The sequence below is a fragment of the Sus scrofa genome, chromosome 10 (genome assembly GCF_054392235.1).
Source record: "Sus scrofa isolate SSC_HxYL_T2T_F1_AM1 chromosome 10, Sscrofa_HxYL_maternal_Yorkshire_Landrace_v2.0, whole genome shotgun sequence".
Taxonomy (NCBI): domain Eukaryota; kingdom Metazoa; phylum Chordata; class Mammalia; order Artiodactyla; family Suidae; genus Sus; species Sus scrofa.
The window spans coordinates 66,306,554-66,326,073 of NC_139392.1; the positions used below are offsets into that span (position 1 = coordinate 66,306,554).

The 19,520-nt window shown below is 44.0% G+C and overlaps 1 protein-coding gene across 15 annotated transcripts in view; it reads right to left on the reverse strand.

Moving 5' to 3' along the window:
* MPP7 (MAGUK p55 scaffold protein 7) overlaps window positions 1-19,520 on the reverse strand; it is a 345,564-nt gene that overhangs the window by 76,188 nt on the left and 249,856 nt on the right. For all 15 annotated transcript variants that reach the window (XR_014817810.1, XR_014817813.1, XR_014817812.1 and 12 more), the window contains 3 exons: window positions 17,173-17,304; window positions 5,432-5,513; window positions 3,741-3,826 (listed from right to left, as the gene is read on the reverse strand). Coding sequence is in view for 10 of the 15 variants with exons in the window: in XM_021064734.2 (XP_020920393.1) it covers window positions 3,741-3,826; window positions 5,432-5,513; window positions 17,173-17,304 (300 nt within the window). In the remaining 5 variants the exon portion in view is untranslated. The remainder of the gene's footprint in view (window positions 1-3,740; window positions 3,827-5,431; window positions 5,514-17,172; window positions 17,305-19,520) is intronic.

A 19,520-nucleotide genomic window follows, 5' to 3' on the forward strand; every position in this document is an offset into this window, starting at 1 on the left:
AACCACCTTTTCTGGGACAAAATACCTATAATGGCCAGTGATGTGGTTCTAAACACATGGTTCAATGAGTTGCAACGCTCATCAGAAAAAAATAATGAAGGACACCCATCTCTATTATTATATCCTGGTTGGTGAGTCAAGTACCAAACGGAGTAGAATAATTAAAGGGTGAAAAAAATGGTCTGTTCTCAATTAATCAAACCAACCAACGAGACCCATAATTCTTCATGGACTACCTCAGACAAGAGTAGGTCTTCCGGGAGTTCCCGCTGTGGCTCAGTGGTAATGAACCCAACGAGTACCCAGGAGGATGCAGGTTTGATCCCTGGCCTTGCTCAGTGGGTTAAGGATCCAGCACTGCCGTGATGTAGGTTGTGGTCACAGCTCAGATCCCGAATTGCTGTGGCTGTGGTGTAAGCTGGCAGCTGCAGCTCCGATCTGACCCCTAGCCTGGGAACTTCCATATGTTACAGGGACAGCACTAAAAAGCAAAAAAAATAAATAAATAAATAAAAAATAAAAACGAGCAGGGTTTCCTAACAAGGTCCTAGTGTACAGGAAAACTATAGTCACTATCTTATAATAATCTATATGGGAAAAGAATCTGAAAAAGAATGGATATCTATATATGTACAATATATATGTATAACTGAATCATTTTGCTGTACACCTGAAACTAATATAACATTGTAAATCAACTCTACTCCAATTTAAAAAAAATTTTTTTTTTAAGAGAGGAGGTCTTCCTTTAACAACATTCTTAGGTCATTCTCTTTCTTTTCAGCATTTGTCATAAACATATTTCTATTATTTTTCACACAATTATTTCTTAGGGTCTGTAATCCCCTTAAATTGTAAGCTCTGTGAAGCAATAAATATATAACGAATATTTAAGAGGAATGAGGTCTAGAAAAAAAGAAGATGGAGAGACAAGCAGAGAGGGAGGGAAGGATGCAATGGAGGGGGAGTGGGAAACAGGTGGGCTCACTATCAGGTGCTGGTAAACGGGGTGGGGTGGGGGGGACTCCATTCTGCTAAAAAGCCCCTGTTGGTATTGTTCACCAGTTTTCATGGTGTGAATACTCCCACCACAGCCAATTTCCAGCCAGTTACTGGCACAAAGTTGCTGAATGCCAAGGTGGGAAAAACTACAGAGTCAGCTTCAGCCAGCCTGGGAAAGCAGCCTCAGTATAGCCCAGAATCTCGAAAAATGGGGGTTGAATGGTATCAGCATCAGAATTTTAGAAAGGAGTGACTTCAAAATGTTAACATCATTGCTACTGCTTATCAGAGAAGTAACTCACAAATCTTATTAAGAATGCATAAAACACTAACTTGCATAGGTAGAAAGAAAGCAAAGCCTTCTCTATAACCCCTTCCCATTCTTCTAGTTCATGTGTGCGTGTGTGTTTTTTTTTTTTCTTTGCAATGGCTGCACCTGTGGCAAGTTCCCGGGCTAGGGGTCAAATCGGAGCTAAGTCACAGCCCCAGCAATACTGGATCTGAGTCACATCTGTGACCTACACTGCAACTTGCAGCAACGCTAAGTGAAAGTCACAGCCTAAGTCACAGCCCCAGCAATACTGGATCTGAGTCACATCTGTGACCTACACTGCAACTTGCAGCAACGCTGGATCCTTAACCCACTGAGCAAGGCCAGGGATCGAACCCGCATCCTCTGTGAACACTGTGTCAGGTTCTTAACCTGCTGAACCACAACGGGAAATCCTGTGTGTGTGTTTTAATGCATGTACAGCCCTTAGACGGGGATCATTTAGGGCTCATCAGTGGAAGCAATTACAAGAATTACTATTATTAAGTCATGCAGGTCTATCTGCTATTGTGAATGCTTCACAGTAATCCATCATATGGATGAGCAATTTAGTCCATCAATGTAACCTTCTTGATAATTTCTACATATTTATACACATTTGCCCAATTACTTCCTTAGGGTTAATTTGCAGCTGTTGAATTTCTTGATTAAGGGGTACACACATTAAAAATGGCTGTTTCAGATGGTCACCTCAAAAGGTTCTAGTATTTATCCTACCAACCAAAGCATATAAACATATCTATTTCCTTATAATCTGGCTAACTCTAGGCACTATTAAGCTTTTAAAGAACCTCCAAGCCAGTATTTTTCGGATGTCATGTTTTCTTTTGTAAACTGTCTGTACAAATGCTTTGCTGATGTTTCCGCAATTGTTTCCTTAATGTTCTTTACGAACTCTCTCTATATATTAAAACATGTGCCTTCAGTCCTAGAAGTTGAAAATTTTTGCCTATAATCTCATTTGTCTTTAAGATTTTATGTACAGCATTTTTCTGCAGAAAAGTTTCCAATTCTTGTAGTCACACGAGTTATTTTTCTATGGGAATATGAAATCAAGGTTAAAAACATCTTTCTCTACCTTTTATGATTTTAATTGGGGGGTTTATTTTTGTGCGAGTTGTACAATAAGGACTATTTTTTGCTAACTGAATAATCAGTATCATGCCACTTATGAAATGATTACCTTGTTTTCACACCAATTTAAGATGCCATCTGAGGAGTGCCTCTTGTGGCTCAATGGGTTAAGAACCTGACATAGTCTCTGTGAGGATGTGGGTTTGATCCCTGGCCTCACTCAATAGGTTAAGGATCCAGTGTTGCCACAGGCTGTGGCACAGGCCTCAGCGGCAGCTCCAATTCAACCCCAGCCCTGGTAACGTCATATGCCGTAGATGTGGCCCTAAAAAGAAACAAAAATTAAAATGCCATCTTAATCATATACTCAATTTTTATATATACAGAGGTCTGTTTTGAGATATGAAACTGTTTAGGTCAATAATGTTTTCATATGCAACAGGGACAGTCTTACACATGAACTGGAGAATTAATACTGCAAAGGCCTGTAATAATTTCACTGCATTTCAGATTCACAAGACATCTTAGTTCGTTTCACCATTTTATACGTAGGAAGCACAGCCTCCGGAGATGACTGCATCACCACAGAGCAGAGAAGGTGCCTTCTATCAAGTACCTAATTTGGTTTTTTGGGGTTTTTTTTTTTTGTCTTTTTGCCATTTTTTTGGGCCGCTCCCACGACATACGGAGGTTCCCAGGCTAGGGGTCCAATCGGAGCTGTAGCCACCGGCCTACGCCAGAGCCACAGCAACTCAGGATCCGAGCCACGTCTGCGACCTACACCACAGCTCACGGCAACGCCGGATCCTTAACCCACTGAGCAAGACCAGGGATCGAACCCGCAACCTCATGGTTCCTAGTCGGATTCGTTAACCACTGCGCCACAACGGGAACTCCTCAAGCACCTAATTTGGGACCGGCCCTGTTACACACTTTACCTACATTACCCCATTTAATCCTCACAAGGCTCCAGTGAAGGACCTACCAATTCTTATTCTCATGCTGTAAATGCAAACAGGGAGGCAATTAAAAGATTAAGGTGTTTTTCCAAAGACATAGCAGATTAAGCCATGGAGCTGGGGTCCAAAGCTTGGACTACTAAATCCAAATCCTGTGTTCACAACTAAATCTGAAATACAGCGGTTCAACTTCATTTTCACTGCAATGTGTTGGGGGGTGGGGGGTACCTGCAGCATGTATATGTTCCTGGGCCAGGGATCAAACCTATGCCACAGCAGTGACCGGAGCCACTGCAGTGTCAATGCTGGATCCTTAACAGCTGGGTCACCAAGGAATTCCTTCATGGCAATTTTTAAGGAAGTTATCAGCTTACCAAAATCTGAATTATTTCCTCGGGCCTTTTATCCTCCACAGGTATCCCATTCACTTCCCTAAGTTCATCGCCGACGTGAATAAGACCTGAGAAACAGCAAATTCAGAAAATAAGCAGGGTTACCTACAAGAAAAGCTCTGGTTTGCAACTGTGTCCATACTTAAAGCACCATCTGGTCCCCTTAATGGATTTCAGGGTAGGAAGGAGATCTTCACACTTGTCAGGTTTCAGACGCCCAAACCTCCACAGAACAATGCATCAAAGATCACAACATCACAGTGCTGGCAAAGGAGCCAGAGCAGCAGCTTGGTCTCCGTCTAGAAATGCACATGACTTTCATCCTATAAGTACGTTGTTAAAAGGCTGCACGCTTCGACTAGTACTTTTTAAATCAGAAACACTGAAACCAGGCTTAATATAACTCTGGAAGCCCATATCAGCAAAGGCTGTAACGTGGAACTTAAATGGTTTCCCACATTTTAACATAGAGAAAAATTTCTTTTTCTTTTCTTTGTAGGGGCACACCCGCAACATATGGAAGATCCCAGGCGAGGGGTCAAATTGGAGCAGCAGCTGCTGGCCTACACCATAGGCACAGTAACGCTGGATCCAAGCTGTATCTGTGTGACCTACACCACAGCTCATGGCAATGCCAGATCCTTAACCCACTGCGCAAGGCCGAGGATCGAACCTGCGTCCTCATGTGTGTTAGTTGGGTTTGTTACTGCTGAGTCACAACGGGACCTCTGAACACAAAGAAAAATATCTTATTACTTGTGCTATTTTCTATCAAAAGACTGTTATCCTCTTGGTCATAGATTGGAAATGTTACCTGTAAAATCCATATGACTTGTCCATACCCGACTCACATTTAAAATCTTACCACTTTTTTTTCTCTCTCTCTCTCTCTCTTTTTTTTTTTTTTTTTTTGTCTTTTTTTGTCTTTTTAGGGCCGCACTCGTGGCATATGCAGGTTCCCAGGTTAGGAGTCTAATCGGAGCTGTAGCTACTGACCTATACCACAGCCACAGCAACTCTGGATCTGAGCCACGTCTGCAACCCACAGCACAGCTCATGGCAACACCAGATCACTGACCCACCAAGCAAGGCCAGGGATCGAACCCGAGTCCTCATGGATGCTAGTCGGGTTCATTAACCACTGAGCCACGACAGGGACTCCCTAAACTCTTACCACTTCTAATGAACCTGACTAGTATCCATGAGGATCCAAGTTCCATCCCTGGCCTCCCACAGTGGGTTAAGGATCTGGCATTGCCATGAGCTGTGGTGTAGGTAGCAGACGCAGCTCAGATCTTGCACTGCTGTGGTTGTGGTGTAGGCTGGCAGCTGTAGCTCTGCCATGGGACTGCCTCTAAAAAGCAAAAATAAAATATAAAATAAAATAAAATAACTCTTGGAGTTCCTGTTGTGGTGCAGTGGTTAACAAATCTGACTAGGAACCATGAAGTTTCGGGTTCGATCCCTGGCCTTGCTCGGTAGGTTAAGGATCCGGCATTGCTGTGAGCTGTGGTGTAGGTCACAGACTCAGCTCGGATCCTGTGTTGCTGTGGCTGTGGCGTAGGCCAGCGGCTACAGCTCCAATTCGTCCCCTAGCCTGGGAAGCTCCATATGCTTCGGGGAGCGGCCCAAGAAATGGCAAAAAGACAAAAAAATAAAATAAAAACTCTTACCACTTCTGTCCGCAGCTCCTCCTCTCATAATTCTGGCCACCACGATGGCCCCAGTCTGCTCGTCTTTCTTAATGGTAGCTCCCTTTTAAGAGAAAAATACATATAGTATTGGTGGGTAAATGTGTGTATTGGGTGGTAGAAAAGGCAGCAGGCATAAGGACATTCATCAGGAAAAAGTGAAAACAGCTACAAAATAAAACCCACGGAAGTGAGGAGGCAAGAGCAATAGCCATCAGGCCACGAGCCTCACAAACACTTATTACTAGAGATAAAATTGTCCACCATATCTGTCATCTATGATTTGGGGCACGATTCAAAGATTTTTGACAAACTCTCATCTCTTCAATACTACGGAAAGTACAAAATAGCCTCTTTTCATTATAATACACTCTCTTTGAATACTATTTGTTTTCACCCTTTTACAGTAGTTCCTCATTTCACTTTATAAGACTCCGTGGGAAGGCAGAATATATAGAGAAGGTTAAGTGAACAGAAAATGATATAAACTAGAAAACTAAAACCCAGATCACCTGACTTTCCATTAGTGACCCTTCGATTACATTATTTTAGTACAGAAACTTGGCAATGTTAACCAAGAAAATGAAAAAAAAAAAAAAAAAAAAAAGCTGTTACTTCAAGGTTTTTATGGACATGGATTGTATCTCGTGCAAACAGAACTGACTTTCTGGCATGAGGTTAGGAAACAATTTCAAAAGGAATCCAGATATTCTTAATTTATGGATGTTCAGCAGCAAATTAACTGAGCGGTCTCCGTCAGGATATCAGGTACAGGAGTTCCCATCGTGGCTCAGCAGTTAACGAATCTGACTAGTATCCATGAGGACGCAGGTTCAATCCCTGGCCTTGCTCAGTGGGTTAAGGATCTGGCATTGCCCTGAGCTGTGGTGTAGGTCGAAGATGTGGCTCAGATCCTGTGTGGATGTGGCTGTGGCGCAGGCCAGCAGCTACAGCTCTGATTCCACCCCTAGCCTGGGAACCTCCACGTGCCGTGGGTGCGGCCCTGAAAAAACAAAACAAAACAAAAAGAATATCAAGGCACAAATGGTTACTTTGAATGCCTTTTCGTGACTTTTCTTCCAAGAACCTGGCCATGGTTTAGAAAAGCCATCCCCATCACATCATGTGGAAGAAGAGATGCACGTTAGGTGGTGGCAGAATTCACCCCCCAAAAGATGGAATTTCTCTCACATTTGCCAATAAATATATTTATAGTATTGAAAAATAGATACGGAAACAAAATTAGGACTCCATTTGTAGTCAGTGTTTTATGTATGATATTTTACTTTATATATGCAGTATCAACTACATATCTAATGACAGCAAAAAAACAGGGGGTAGGATTGACTGTGTGGCATTTCTCATCACTTAGGCATCCATTCAAGGCCAAAGAAATGAATGAGTACCTCTCCGTGGTCATGAAACTCAGACCCACCAACTACTCTTATTTTCTGCTTTGAAACTGGGAACTTGGAACCAAGATAGCTGGAAATGTAATACGACTAATTACATGATTAGATCAACTTTCACTTTCATTAACAATGTGTCTTGGAGTTCCCATCATGGCTCAGTGGAAAGAATCAAGACTAGCATCCACGAGGACTCAGGTTTGATCCTTGGCCTCAATCAGTGGGTTAAGGATACTGCGTTATCATGAGCTGTGGTGTAGGTCGCAGCTGTGGCTCAAATCTGGCGTTGGCTGTGGCTGTGGTGTAGGCCAGCAGCTACAGCTCTGCTTTGGCCCCTCACCCAGGAACCTCCATGTGATGGGGAAGCAGCACTAGAAAGATCAAAAAAAAAAAAAAAAAAAAGTGTCTCAAACTTTCCCACCAAAGTGGGCCTAATGGAAGAAGGATTTAGTAATCTCATTTATGATTACTTATTAGATTTTAATAGATGAAGAATTGAATCCCAAATGGTTATAATTTGTTTAAGATCAGACAACTAGGAAGCAGTAAAGTCAGGACTTGTCTAAGGCAGGCTGATCAGAACTACCGTTTGTAACCTTAGTTATCATTCCATACTGCTTACCGCAATATCCTTCTATAACCCTCCATTCATAAGCTTATAAATGCATTACTTCTGTGGTAACTCGTCTCCATGATGCAGACCATCAGTTCTTCCCTCTTTGCCATATTCCCCCATCGGGTGGTGAGAATGGTTCTGGGGCAACTAAGGCTACGAGATACCTGAGCCTCCTAAAACACCTGCCTTGTGGGAAGCCAGCCACCATGTAAGAAACCATGAGGACAGCCATGCCGTGAAGAAGCCCAAGCCAGCCATGTGGAGATGCCACTAGTTAAAAGAGGAGCCTGAAGACCCCCCAACTCCCCAACCTTCCCAGCCCAGGCATCAGTCATGGGGAAGAGAAAACCCTCAGACTCTAGTCTTGGCCACTACCTACCTATGGGACTTCAAGGCCACTCCAAGGAGACTGAACGCAAAGCCTCTGGACAAGACAAGAATCACCAGACCCTTATCATCTCACTGTAATGCCCCTCCCCCACCTTGAGCAACCTGTTCCCACTCCTCCCGGGCCCCCTACCAGGAAAGGTATGTGGCCCATTCCTCACCCACCCCTATAGGGGTCTAATAGGCCCCAACCAACCAGCAAGTGTATTGTAAGACCCCTTTCTCCCCAACCAATCAGCAGGTCAGCAGGTGTATCGCGAGCCCTCTCCTCTCTCCCTGGGCTATAAAAATAGACATGACCACACACTCAGAGTTGGCTCTTCTTGATTATCAGGAAGTCATCCCGCTGTACGAGCAGCATTTCTAAACTCAATAAACTCTTCTTTTTTCTTTTTGTCTTTTTAGGGCTGTACCCGAGGCAACATGGAGGTTCCCAAGCTAGGAATGGAATCGGAATCGGAACTGTAGCTGCTGGCCTAGGCCACAGCCACAGAAACATCAAACCCACTGCATCTTCAACCTACACCACAACTAATGGCAATGCCAGATCCTTAACCCACTGAACAAGGCCAGAGATTGAACCTGCATCCCCAAGGATGCTAATCAGATTCGTTTCCGCTGAGCCACAATGGGAACTCCAATAAACTCTTCTTTAAACTCTTCTTTCTCTTCATCTTGCCATGTCGGAAAATTCTTTTTCTGACCCTCAGGCCTGGACCATGACACTACATAAAAGGGACTCTAAGGAGCCTTGCCAACCTCCAAAATTGTGAGGGGTAATAATGTATTATTGTCTGAGCTACAAAATTGGGGTAGGGGGCTTAAAAACAGAATTAGGGAACTGAGAGAAATCTCTTGCTCCACTACGGACTGTAGTGTTTGTCAGGATGGAACCACCCAGTCTGCCGTGCTCAGTGCTGGCCCCTTGGATTTATGCAGTGGTTCAGTGAAGTCAACAAACATTTATTGAGACCCTACTATGTGCCAGCCTCTGGTCTAAGGGCTTCTGATACCTTGGTGAAAGAAAAAACCCAAATGTGTCTTCCCCTCATGGAGCTTATATTCTCACAAGGGAGACAGACAACACACAGAAGGTGGAAAAATGAGATCTCTGCTACGTATGGTAGAAGGTGGAAAACACGATAGGCACCTGAAGGGGACAGGCAGGGAGAAGTCAGATGAGATGTAAGGAGGTGGGTCTCCGAGCAAAGCTGGCATCTGAGCAAGGAAGACTGGAAGGAAGATTAAGAAGGAGGCAAAAGCTTCAAAGTTACAACCTAAGTGGTTTGTCAAGAATTAGAATGGGAGTTCCCACTGTGGCTCAGCAACTTAAGAACCTGACCAGGATTCACGAGGATGTGGATTCAATCTCTAGCCTCATTCTGCGAGTTAAAGATCCTATGTTGCCAGAAGCTGTGGTGTAGGTTAAAGGGCATAGATGCTGCTCAGATCTGGTGTTGCTGTGGCTGTGGCTGTGGCATAGGTCACAGCTGCAGCTCCAATTCGACCCCTAGCCTGGAAACTTCCATATGCTGCAGGTGTGGCCTTTGAAGGAAACAAAAAAAATATTTATTTATTTATTTTAAAAAAGAGGAGTTCCTGTTGTGGCTAAGCAGTAATGAACCTGACTAGGATTCATGAGGATGTGGGTTCCACCTCTGGTCTTGCTCAGCGGGTTAAGGATCTGGCGGTGCCGTGACCTGTGGCGTAGGTCGAAGATGCAGCTTGGATCTGTCATTGCTGTGGCTATGGTGTAGGCCAGCAGCTATAGCTCTGATTCAACCTGTAGCCTGGAAACTTCCACATGCCGTGGGTGTGGCCAAAAAAAGCAAAAAAAAAAACAAAAAAAAAAAACAAAAAAAAAAAACAACCAAAAGGAGTTCTCTTCTGGCACAGTGGGTTAAGGATCCAGTGCTGTCACTACAGAGGCTTGGGTTGCTGCTGTGATTCAGGTTGGATCCCTGGCTGGGAACTTCCACAAGCTGCGGGCATAGCCAAAAAACAACAACAAAAAAAGACTCAAAGAAAGGTTCAGAAGAGGAACTGACCCTGGAAGCCACTGACACACGAGTAGCTTTTTTTTTTTTTAATTTTATTACAGTTGATTTACAACGTTCCATCAATTTCTGCTGTACAGCAAAATGACCCAGTTATACATATATATACATTCTTTTTCTCACATTATCCTCCATCATGTTCCATCACATGTGATTGGATAGAGTTCCCTGTGCTGTACAGCAGGATCTCATTACTTACCCACTCCAAATATAATAGTTTGCATCTACTAACCCTAACAAATGGCTTTTAAAGCCAAGGGCTGGAAGAAATCATTTCCAGAAGATGCAGAGAAAGAAAAAAAAAAAAAAAAAACACTCCAGCACTTAGAGGATCTATTATAGACCCGGATATGTATTTACATATAAATACAGATGGGGACCCTGAAATAGACATGCTTACTGTGTGCTGATTCTACTCGCCTGGAGGGTAAACTGGGGACCTGGGAAACAATCTTCGACCTGAACTAGCACTTGACTCAGTTTTTTTGATCCCTTCATTCTTGATGATTTTCTATTTCCATACTCTTATTATCACAATTCCTTGCTGAATTCCTAGTGCAATGTACTTGCATGAAAGTAAGATCAAAACACAATAAAACAGAGCATGTTAACACTGCAAGAGAGTCCACGTTCTAATGGCTTACTCTGAAAATGCAGAATCTATTTCTCACATATTTTCTTATGTAACAGCTTTAGATTTATTTTATGTGATTTTTTTTTTTTTCTTTATGGGCCGCATGTGCTGCATAGGGGATGTTCCTAGGCTAGGGGTCAAATGAGACCTATAGCTGCCAGCCTACACCATTGCCGCAGCAAAGCAAGATCTGAGACCTGTCTGAGACCCCTACAACACAGCTCACGGCAACGCCAGATCCTTAACCCCCTGATTGAAGCCAGGGATCAAACCCACATCCTCGTGGATACTAGGGGGGTTCGTTACCGCTGAGCCACTGAGACTATGGAATGCGAACTCCATATTCTGTGTGATTTTTGAGGACAGAGTATAAAGAACTTTAGCTTAGATTGAGAAATTGACATTCTGGTTAGATTTTTCTGGTTAATGGTTTAGGAATGAGATCTGCTACGACTGGGCCATCATGGTCTCCCCAGTAAAAATTGCAACACTGCCTTTCCAACAACACTGCCAGCACCGTAAGTCCTCCTTAAACAGGTGGCCCAGTCGACCTCAGGTTGGAAGCAAGTGTCTTCAAGGATGATCTACCAAAATTTGGCATCAAGAAGACCTGAGACCTGTCTGACAATCTAGATTCCCAAGCCCCACCTGAAGCCTGTGATGTGGACTCTTGGGGCTAGAAGCCCAGATGTCTGCATTTTAAGGAAGCATCTCCAGTAATTCCAATAATGCCGGAGTTCCCGTGGTGGCGCAGTGGTTAGCGAATCCGACTAGGAACCATGAGGTTGCAGGTTCGGTCCCTGCCCTTGCTCAGTGGGTTAAGGATCCCGCGTTGCCGTGAGCTGTGGCATGGGTCGCAGACGAGGCTTGGATCCCGCATTGCTGTGGCTCTGGCATAGGCTGGTGGCTACAGCTCTGATTAGACACATAGCCTGGGAACTTCCATATGCCGCAGGAATGGCCCGAGAAATGGCAAAAAGACAAAAAAAAAAAAAAAAAATTTTAGGAGTTCCCGTCGTGGCGCAGTGGTTAACGAATCCGACTAGGAACCATGAGGTTGCGGGTTCGATCCCTGCCCTTGCTCAGTGGGTTAAGGATCCGGCGTTGCCGTGAGCTGTGGTGTAGGTTGCAGACGCGGCTCGGATCCCGAGTTGCTGTGGCTCTGGCATAGGCCGGTGGCTACAGCTCCGATTCAACCCCTAGCCTGGGAACCTCCATATGCCGCGGGAGCGGCCCAAGAAATAGCAACAACAACAACAACAACAAAGACAAAAGCCAATAATGCCAAAGTTTGAGAACCACTGCCCTGAAAAACGTCAAAGGAACACCCGTGCAAGAAACACTGAAAATGTTGGATCATCATCCACGCACTAATAGAATTTCCTCCTCTTATGCTTGTCTAACAACTAATCTTTTGTTTTTGTTTGTTTTGCAGAGCCGCACCTGCGGCATATGGAAGTTCCCGGGCTAGGAGTCCAATCAGAGCTGTAGCCACTGGCTTACGCCACAGCCACAGCCTCGCCAGATCCTAACTGCACCTATGACCTATGATGCAGGTTGCAGCAATGCCAGATCTTTAATCCACTGAGCCAGGCAGGGATCGAACCTGCATCCTCACGGATACTGTGTTGAGTTCTTAACCCGTTGAGTCACATCACAAACTTCTAAAAATTAATCTTCTGGATAAAACAGATATAAATTGCTCCAAACTCACAAGGGAGGGAAAACGCTCCATTCCTTGCATCCTGACCAGTGTTCTTCTCTCCCCTTCTCTCAGGACTTTTATCCATTCCCTTCCCTCAAACTATCAGCCCTTCTCCTTTCCATTCGCAAATACCTAGGTGATCTTTTCACTGCCTCTTTCCCCAGGAAACCATTCTCTCCTTAAAGCTAGAGCTACCTTAAACTTTATACCTTATCATTCTAAGCAGTTATATAATGCCTGCATAATGCAAAGAACTTAAAAGGCATTTAGAATACATTAGATGTCAGGTGATATTCAAAACACTCCCAAAGAGACTCATCTGCTGATTTTTCTTTTCTTTTTTTTTTTTTTTTTTTTTTTTTGTCTTTTAAGGGCTGCACTCACAGCATATGAAGATTCCCAGACTAGGGGGGGTTGAATCGGAGCTGTAGCCGGCCACAGCCACAGCCACAGCCACATGGGATCCAAGCCAAATCTGCAACCTACACTACAGCTCACAGCAACACCGGATCCTTAACCCACTGAGTGAGGCCAGGGATCAAACCCATGTCTTCATGGATGCTAGTCGGGTTCATTAAGCACTGAGCCACAACGGGAACTCCCTGATTCTTTTTTTTTTTTTTTTTTAATTAGAGTTGATTTACAATGTTCTGTCCATTTCTGCTCTACAGCAAAGTCCTAGATATACACATATTCTTTTTCTCATATTATCCTCCATCATGTTCCACGGCAAGTGACTAGATATTGTTCCCTGTGTCTGATTTTCTGATAAGAGGCCTGCCTGCAGCTGAGCTGTTCAGTGACTTGCTCTAGTGAAGATACAGAGCAAATAAGTGGCACCACAAAACCTCCCACCGAGGTTACCTAATGCACGCCTGGTGTTTATTTCAGCTCATTATACCTAGTCTGACAACAGAATTACATTCTTAAATAACACTCACTGATAACCTAACCCTTTGATTGCTAAATCTGTTTTTTGGTTTTTTGGGCCACACCTGTGTCACATGAAAGTTCTCAGGCCAGAGATCAAATTCGCACCACAGCAGTGACCAGAGCCACAGCAGTGACAACGCCCGATGCTTAATCCACTGCACCGAAAGGGAACTCCTGATTGCTAAACCTTACATCTCCTCCTGAATCATTTGCCAAACATCTCCTGACTGTCCACTTGCTAGGATTTGTTTTCAGGTTGGCTTCTCTAACATTGCCTATTTCTGAGTCTTATTGCTTGAACTCATTCTCCAAAGATAGTTCAGACTCTTAATTTTCTCTTGGTCTTTGCTTCCTGCTTCCCTTTGGCAGCTGCAGCTTTTCTAATGACCGCCTCAAAATGACAGAGGACAAGTGAGAAATATAAAAAATGAAAATAAATATTTTCAACTTTTCTGGGTAGTGCATTTTTTTAAACTTGAAATTTATTCACCCAATAATCCTACTTTACCTTTACAATAATTGTCAACTCAAGAAAATACACTAATTACACATTTGGGTGGAAAAAAGTTCAAGACAAGTAATTCTCACTTGATTCACATTCCTATGTTACAACGATACTGAACATCTTAATACTTTTTTCAGGAGGCTCAACAAACAATTGTGGGTATTTCTTCACCCCAGTTAGAGGTTCTGTTTTCTATAGGAAGTTTTTATTTATTTTTAATACATCCCCTTGAACAAAAATCACGTAAACTTTGACTAGGAAGGTGAAGAGTCAGTGACTAAAATAATTTTTTAAGTAACATATTGTATTATATTCCAGATATAAGTGATATCATATGGTAATATACAGCAAAAATGAACCTACCTACAGAAGAGAAACAAACTCATGGACTTAGAGATCAGACTTGTGGCTGCCAAGGGGGAAGGGGAGGGAGTGGGATGGGCTGAGAGTTTGGGATTAGTAGATGCAAACTGTTATATTAGGAGTGGATAAGCAATGAGATCGTGCTGTATAGAACAGGAACTATATCTAATCACTTGTGGTGGAACATGATGGAAGATAATGTAGGAAAAAGAATGGATATATGTATATGTATGACTGATTCACTTTGCTGTACAGCAGAAATTGACAGAAAAAATAAAAATCTTAAAAAATAAAGTAATTTAAAAGTACTCAAAATTACTTTGAATTGCATTAAATATAGAAAACTTGGGCGTTCCCTGGTGGCCCAGCATGTCACTGCTGTGGCTCAGGTCACTGCTGTGGTACAGTTTCAGGTTCGATCCCTGGCCTGGGAACTTCTACATGCAGTGGGCACGGTCAAAAAAGAAAAAGAAAAAAAAAAAAAAAAAAAGAAAGAAAGAAAGACAGAAAGAAAACCAAAACCTACAGTTTAAAAAAGTTAACTACATATGTTGGTGAAAAGAACCTTTTACTAATTCACTTTTTGTTTTTTGGGGTTTTTTTTGCTTTTTAGGTCTGTACCCAAGGCATATGGAAGTTCCCAGGCTAGAAGTCGAATTGGAGCTGCAGCTGCCAGCCTACACCACAGGCACAGCAATGTGGGATCCAAGCCATGTGTGTAACCTACACCACAGCTGTACACCATAGCTTACAGCAAGAATAGAACCTCAACACACTGAGCGAGGGCAGGGGTTGAACCCACACTCTCATGGATACCAGTCAGGCTCATTACTGCTGGGCCACAATGGTAACTTCCTACTAATTCACTTTTAAAAAACTAAGAAATAAAGAGAAAAAAAGAATTAGTTTCTGTAAGAATGGGCAGATAAGCAGATGGGAATTATGGATGAAATGAAATGGAACTAAAAATCTTTTTTTTTTTTTTTTTTCCTGGCCTTACCCTCAGCACATGGAGGTTCCCCAGGCTAGGGACTGAAACTGAGCTGCAGCTGCAGCAATGCTAGATCCTTTAACCCACTGCACCAGGCCAGGTATTGAACCTGCGCCTCTGCATCAACCTGAGCTGCTGCAATCAGATTCTTAACCCACTGTGCCAGAGTGGGAACTGCGAACTAAATTTTCTTTTTTTTTCTTTCTTTTTCTTTTTCCAGCCACAACCACAGCGTTTGGAAGTTCCTTGGCTAGGGATTGAATCGAAGCCACAGCTGCAGTCTACACCACAGCCACAGCAACTCAGGATCCTTAACCCACTGAGGGAGGAGGCTAGGTTCTCAGGCTGGGGGTCTAATTGGAGCTGTAGCCACCGGCCTATGCCAGAGCCACAGCAGCGCCAGATGCGAGCTGCGTCTGTGACCTACACCACAGCTCTCGGCAACGCCGGATCCTTAACCCACTGAGCGAGGCCAGGGATCAAACCTGCATCCTCATGGATGCTAGTCAGATTGGTTTCCACTGAGCCACAATGGGAACTCCCATGAACCAAAATTTTTAAAAACCCCAAATTAGAAGGGAAGTGGAGAGGAAAATGCTAATAAGTACTTTACGAAGTGGTCAGATTACACCATGAAACCAGAAACGGAACAATTCTGATAAATGCTTATAATATCCCCTGGATATACAAATAATACAGAATGTGGCATAGAAGAAAAAAACTAGTATTGGAAGAAAAAGAGTTGAGTTTGGATCCTGGTTCTATCATTCAATTGCTTTACTGCTTTGAAGATCAGTTTCTTAGGCTGTCAAAATACAAGAATGGCACCACCTCTGAGGATTGAAGAGAACCAGTATGTAAAGTACAGAAATGGTGCCCAGCAGCTACTATCTTATCAACTGCCATTTGCATTGAGAACATAAAAATGTCTTAAATACAATAAATGGGCCACAATACATGGAAAGCCAACTGCTAGATTGTGTATGATGTTTATTTTTCTTTTGAATGTACGTTCATAAAAATACAGATATACACTGCTGTTAACAAGTGCCCACAAATTCAGTGGCTTGATACAACATAAATATAACATATATTACAGCTCTGGAGGGGGGAAGGCGAAAATGAAAATGATGAGCCAAAATCAAGGGGTCAGCCAGGGCTGCCTTCCTCCTGAAGGATCTAAAAAGGAAACTGGGGAGTTCCCATCGTGGCTCAGTGGAAACCAATCTGACTAGCATCCATGAGGATGCAGGTTTGATCCCTGGCCTCGCTCAGTGGGTTAAGGATCCGGCGTTGCCGTGAGCTGTGGTGTAGGTCACAGACGCAGCTCGGATCTGGCACTGCTGTGGCTCTGGCGTAGGCCGGTGGCTACAGCTCCAATTAGACCCCCAGCCTGAGAACCTCTATATGCAGCAGGTACAGCCCTAAAAAGGACAAAAAATAAATAAATAAAAATAAAAATGAATGCAATTTATAACCAAAGAATGCCTGTCATTTTATTTGGCTCCAGTTTAATTTTTCTAAATCATATTCTTACAGGTGAATGCTCCATTTATTTGAAAGTTTGAGGACACAGAGGAAGTATACTTTTTTTTTTTTTTTTTTTTTTTTTGTCTTTTTGCCTTTTCTAGGGCCACTTCCCGCGGCACATGGAGGTTCCCAGGCTAGGGGTCTAATCGGAGCTGTAGCCACCGGCCTACGCCAGAGCCACAGCAACGCGGGATCCGAGCTGCATCTGCGACCTACACCACAGCTCACAGCAACGCTGGATCCTTAACCCACTGAGCGAGGCCAGGGATTGAACCCTCAACCTCATGGTTCCTTAGTTGGATTCGTTAACCACTGTGCCACGATGGGAACTCCAAGGAAGCATACTTTAAAGAGAGGAAGAGGAATTCCCACTGTGGCCCAATGGGATCTAAGCATCTCTGTAGCACCAGGACACGGGTTCGATCCCCAGCCCAGCACAGTGGGTTAAAGGATCCAGCGACATAGGTCACAACTGCAACTCAGATCTGATTCCTGGCCCAGGGTCTCCAGGAACAAACGGTATGGTCCCATCAGATATGGCTTTATCATGACATCTACTCCTCTCTGAGCACAAGATGTAGACTGGCACTCACCAGTGGTTCTCTGTTTTTGACCAGACGAATGATTTTTACTGAGTCTTCCTCATCATCAATATCTTCAGGCATGGGAGGCAACACCGGATCATAACTCTTCTGAGCCACAGTGTCATGTGCAGACAGCAGCGCCTGTGAAAGTCGAGGTAAAGATGGTAGTCAAATATGACCCACACAGCCCACTATATGGAAAAGCACACCGATGGTGCAAATCCGACACAGCAGTGGCAAGAAGATAACTGCTGGGAAAGGAGCCGCTCACAGATGGGGTATATGTGGAAGAGCAGAGGCAGGCGTTCCTGTTGTGGCTCAGCGGAAATGAACCTGACTAGTATCCATGAGGATGCAGGTTCGATCCCTGGCCTCGCTCAGTGGATTAAGCATCTGGCATTGCAGTGGCTGTGGCAGCTGCAGCTCTGATTTGACCTCTAGCCTGAGAACTTCCATATGCTGCAAGTGCAGTGCTTAAAAGAAAATAAATAAATAAATAAAATAGCAGAGGCAGCTCTGCTCAGCCGTTAATGGACAAGAACTGGGAGAAAGTACATCTTCTCACCTGGGTGTTCTCTGGCTCATCCTTAGAAAGGTGGCAGTTTGGGGAGGTGAGGGGGGGGGGGGTTACTTGTTAAAAGAAGAGAAAATGAGGCTAGTAGGAATCTGAGAAAACTACTTACATACTTTTCCTTTGCTTCTGTTAGAAGAAAACACAGAAGCAAGTGATCAGCATGACTGACTAGTTTCATACTTTTTATTTTTTGCCTGAGCACGTGGCATGTGGAAATTCCTCAGCCTAGAATCAAACCTGCACCACAGCAGTGACCAGAGCCACTAAAGTGACTATGCAGGATCCTTTATTCACTGCGCCCCAAGAGAACTCCACTTTCACTCGTTTGCTCACTTTGTTTTTTGGGGGTTTTTTTAGGGCCACTCCCATAGCATATGGAAGTTTCCAGGCTAGGGGTTGAAATCGGAGCTGAAGCTGCAGGCCTACACCACAGCCACAGCAACACCAGCTCCAAGCTGCGTCTGCGACCTGCACCACAGCTTAGGGTGTTGCCAGATCCTTAATCTGCTGAGCAGGGCCAAGGATGGAACCCGTGTCCTCAGGGATACTAGTCGGGTTTGTTATTGCTGAGCCACAAGAGGAACTCCCATCTTCTCACTTTTAAATTATTTTGTGTAATGAGTGAAAAATATATGTGTAAAAGAATAATAGTATTTCTAGTCACAACTATTAATGATGATAAAACTCCACACAACACTGTCCTATTGTCATTAGAGACCCAAGATAAGAAAAGCACTGGAACGCTTTCATGTCACTACTTTTAGGGGTGACTGAGTCCAGACTTTCAACTGGCAATCACTCCAATCTTATCTTTTTTTTTTTTTTTTGTCTTTTTGCCTTTTTTCTAGGGCCGCTTTCGCGGCATATGGAGGTTGCCAGGCTAGGGGTCGAATCAGAGCTGTAGCTGCCAGCCTACACCAGAGCCACAGCAATTCAGGATCCAAGCCGTGTCTGCAACCTACACCACAGCTCACGGCAACGCCAGATCCTTAACCCACTGAGCAAGGCCGGGGACCGAACCCGCAACCTCATGGTTCCTAGTCGGATTCGTTAAGCACTGCGCTACGACGGGAACTCCTCCAATCTTATCTTGTATGCACTCTCCTCGTCACTCTTGCTCATGGAGGCCTGGCCCAAACACACCCAATATACAAGGAGAGCCAGGGGATACTCAGTCTTGCACCACCATCTTCTTGGCCTTCATATATGCTCATCGCTTTTAACCACAGTTACATTTTTTTTTTTTTTTCTTTTTGGCTGTACCCATGGCACATGGAAGTTCCCTGGCCAGGGGTCAAATCTGAGCCATGGTTGTGACCTACACCATAGCTGCAGCAATGCCGGATCCTTTGACCCACTGCACCGGAGCCAAGGATTGAACCCTCGTCACTGCAAAGACAACGATTAACCTGCTGCAGCACAGCAGGAACCCCCATATTTACATTTTTATGTCCATATACTTATTTTTATTTTTAATTTATTATTTTTTTAGGGCTACACCCGTGGCACATGGAAACTTCCAGGCTAGGGGTCAAACGGAAACTGCCCGCCTACACCACAGCCACAGCCACACCATATCCAAGTCTCATCGGAGACCTACACCACAGCTCACAGCAATGCCGGATCCTTCAACCCACTGTGTGGGGACAGGGATCAAACCCACATCCTCATGGATATCAGTCAGGTTCATTACTGCTGAGGCACAACAGGAACTCCTTATGTGCATATATCTAATATCAGCTATTTATGAAACGGAAGCTCTAAGATGGCAAAGAGATGGTGG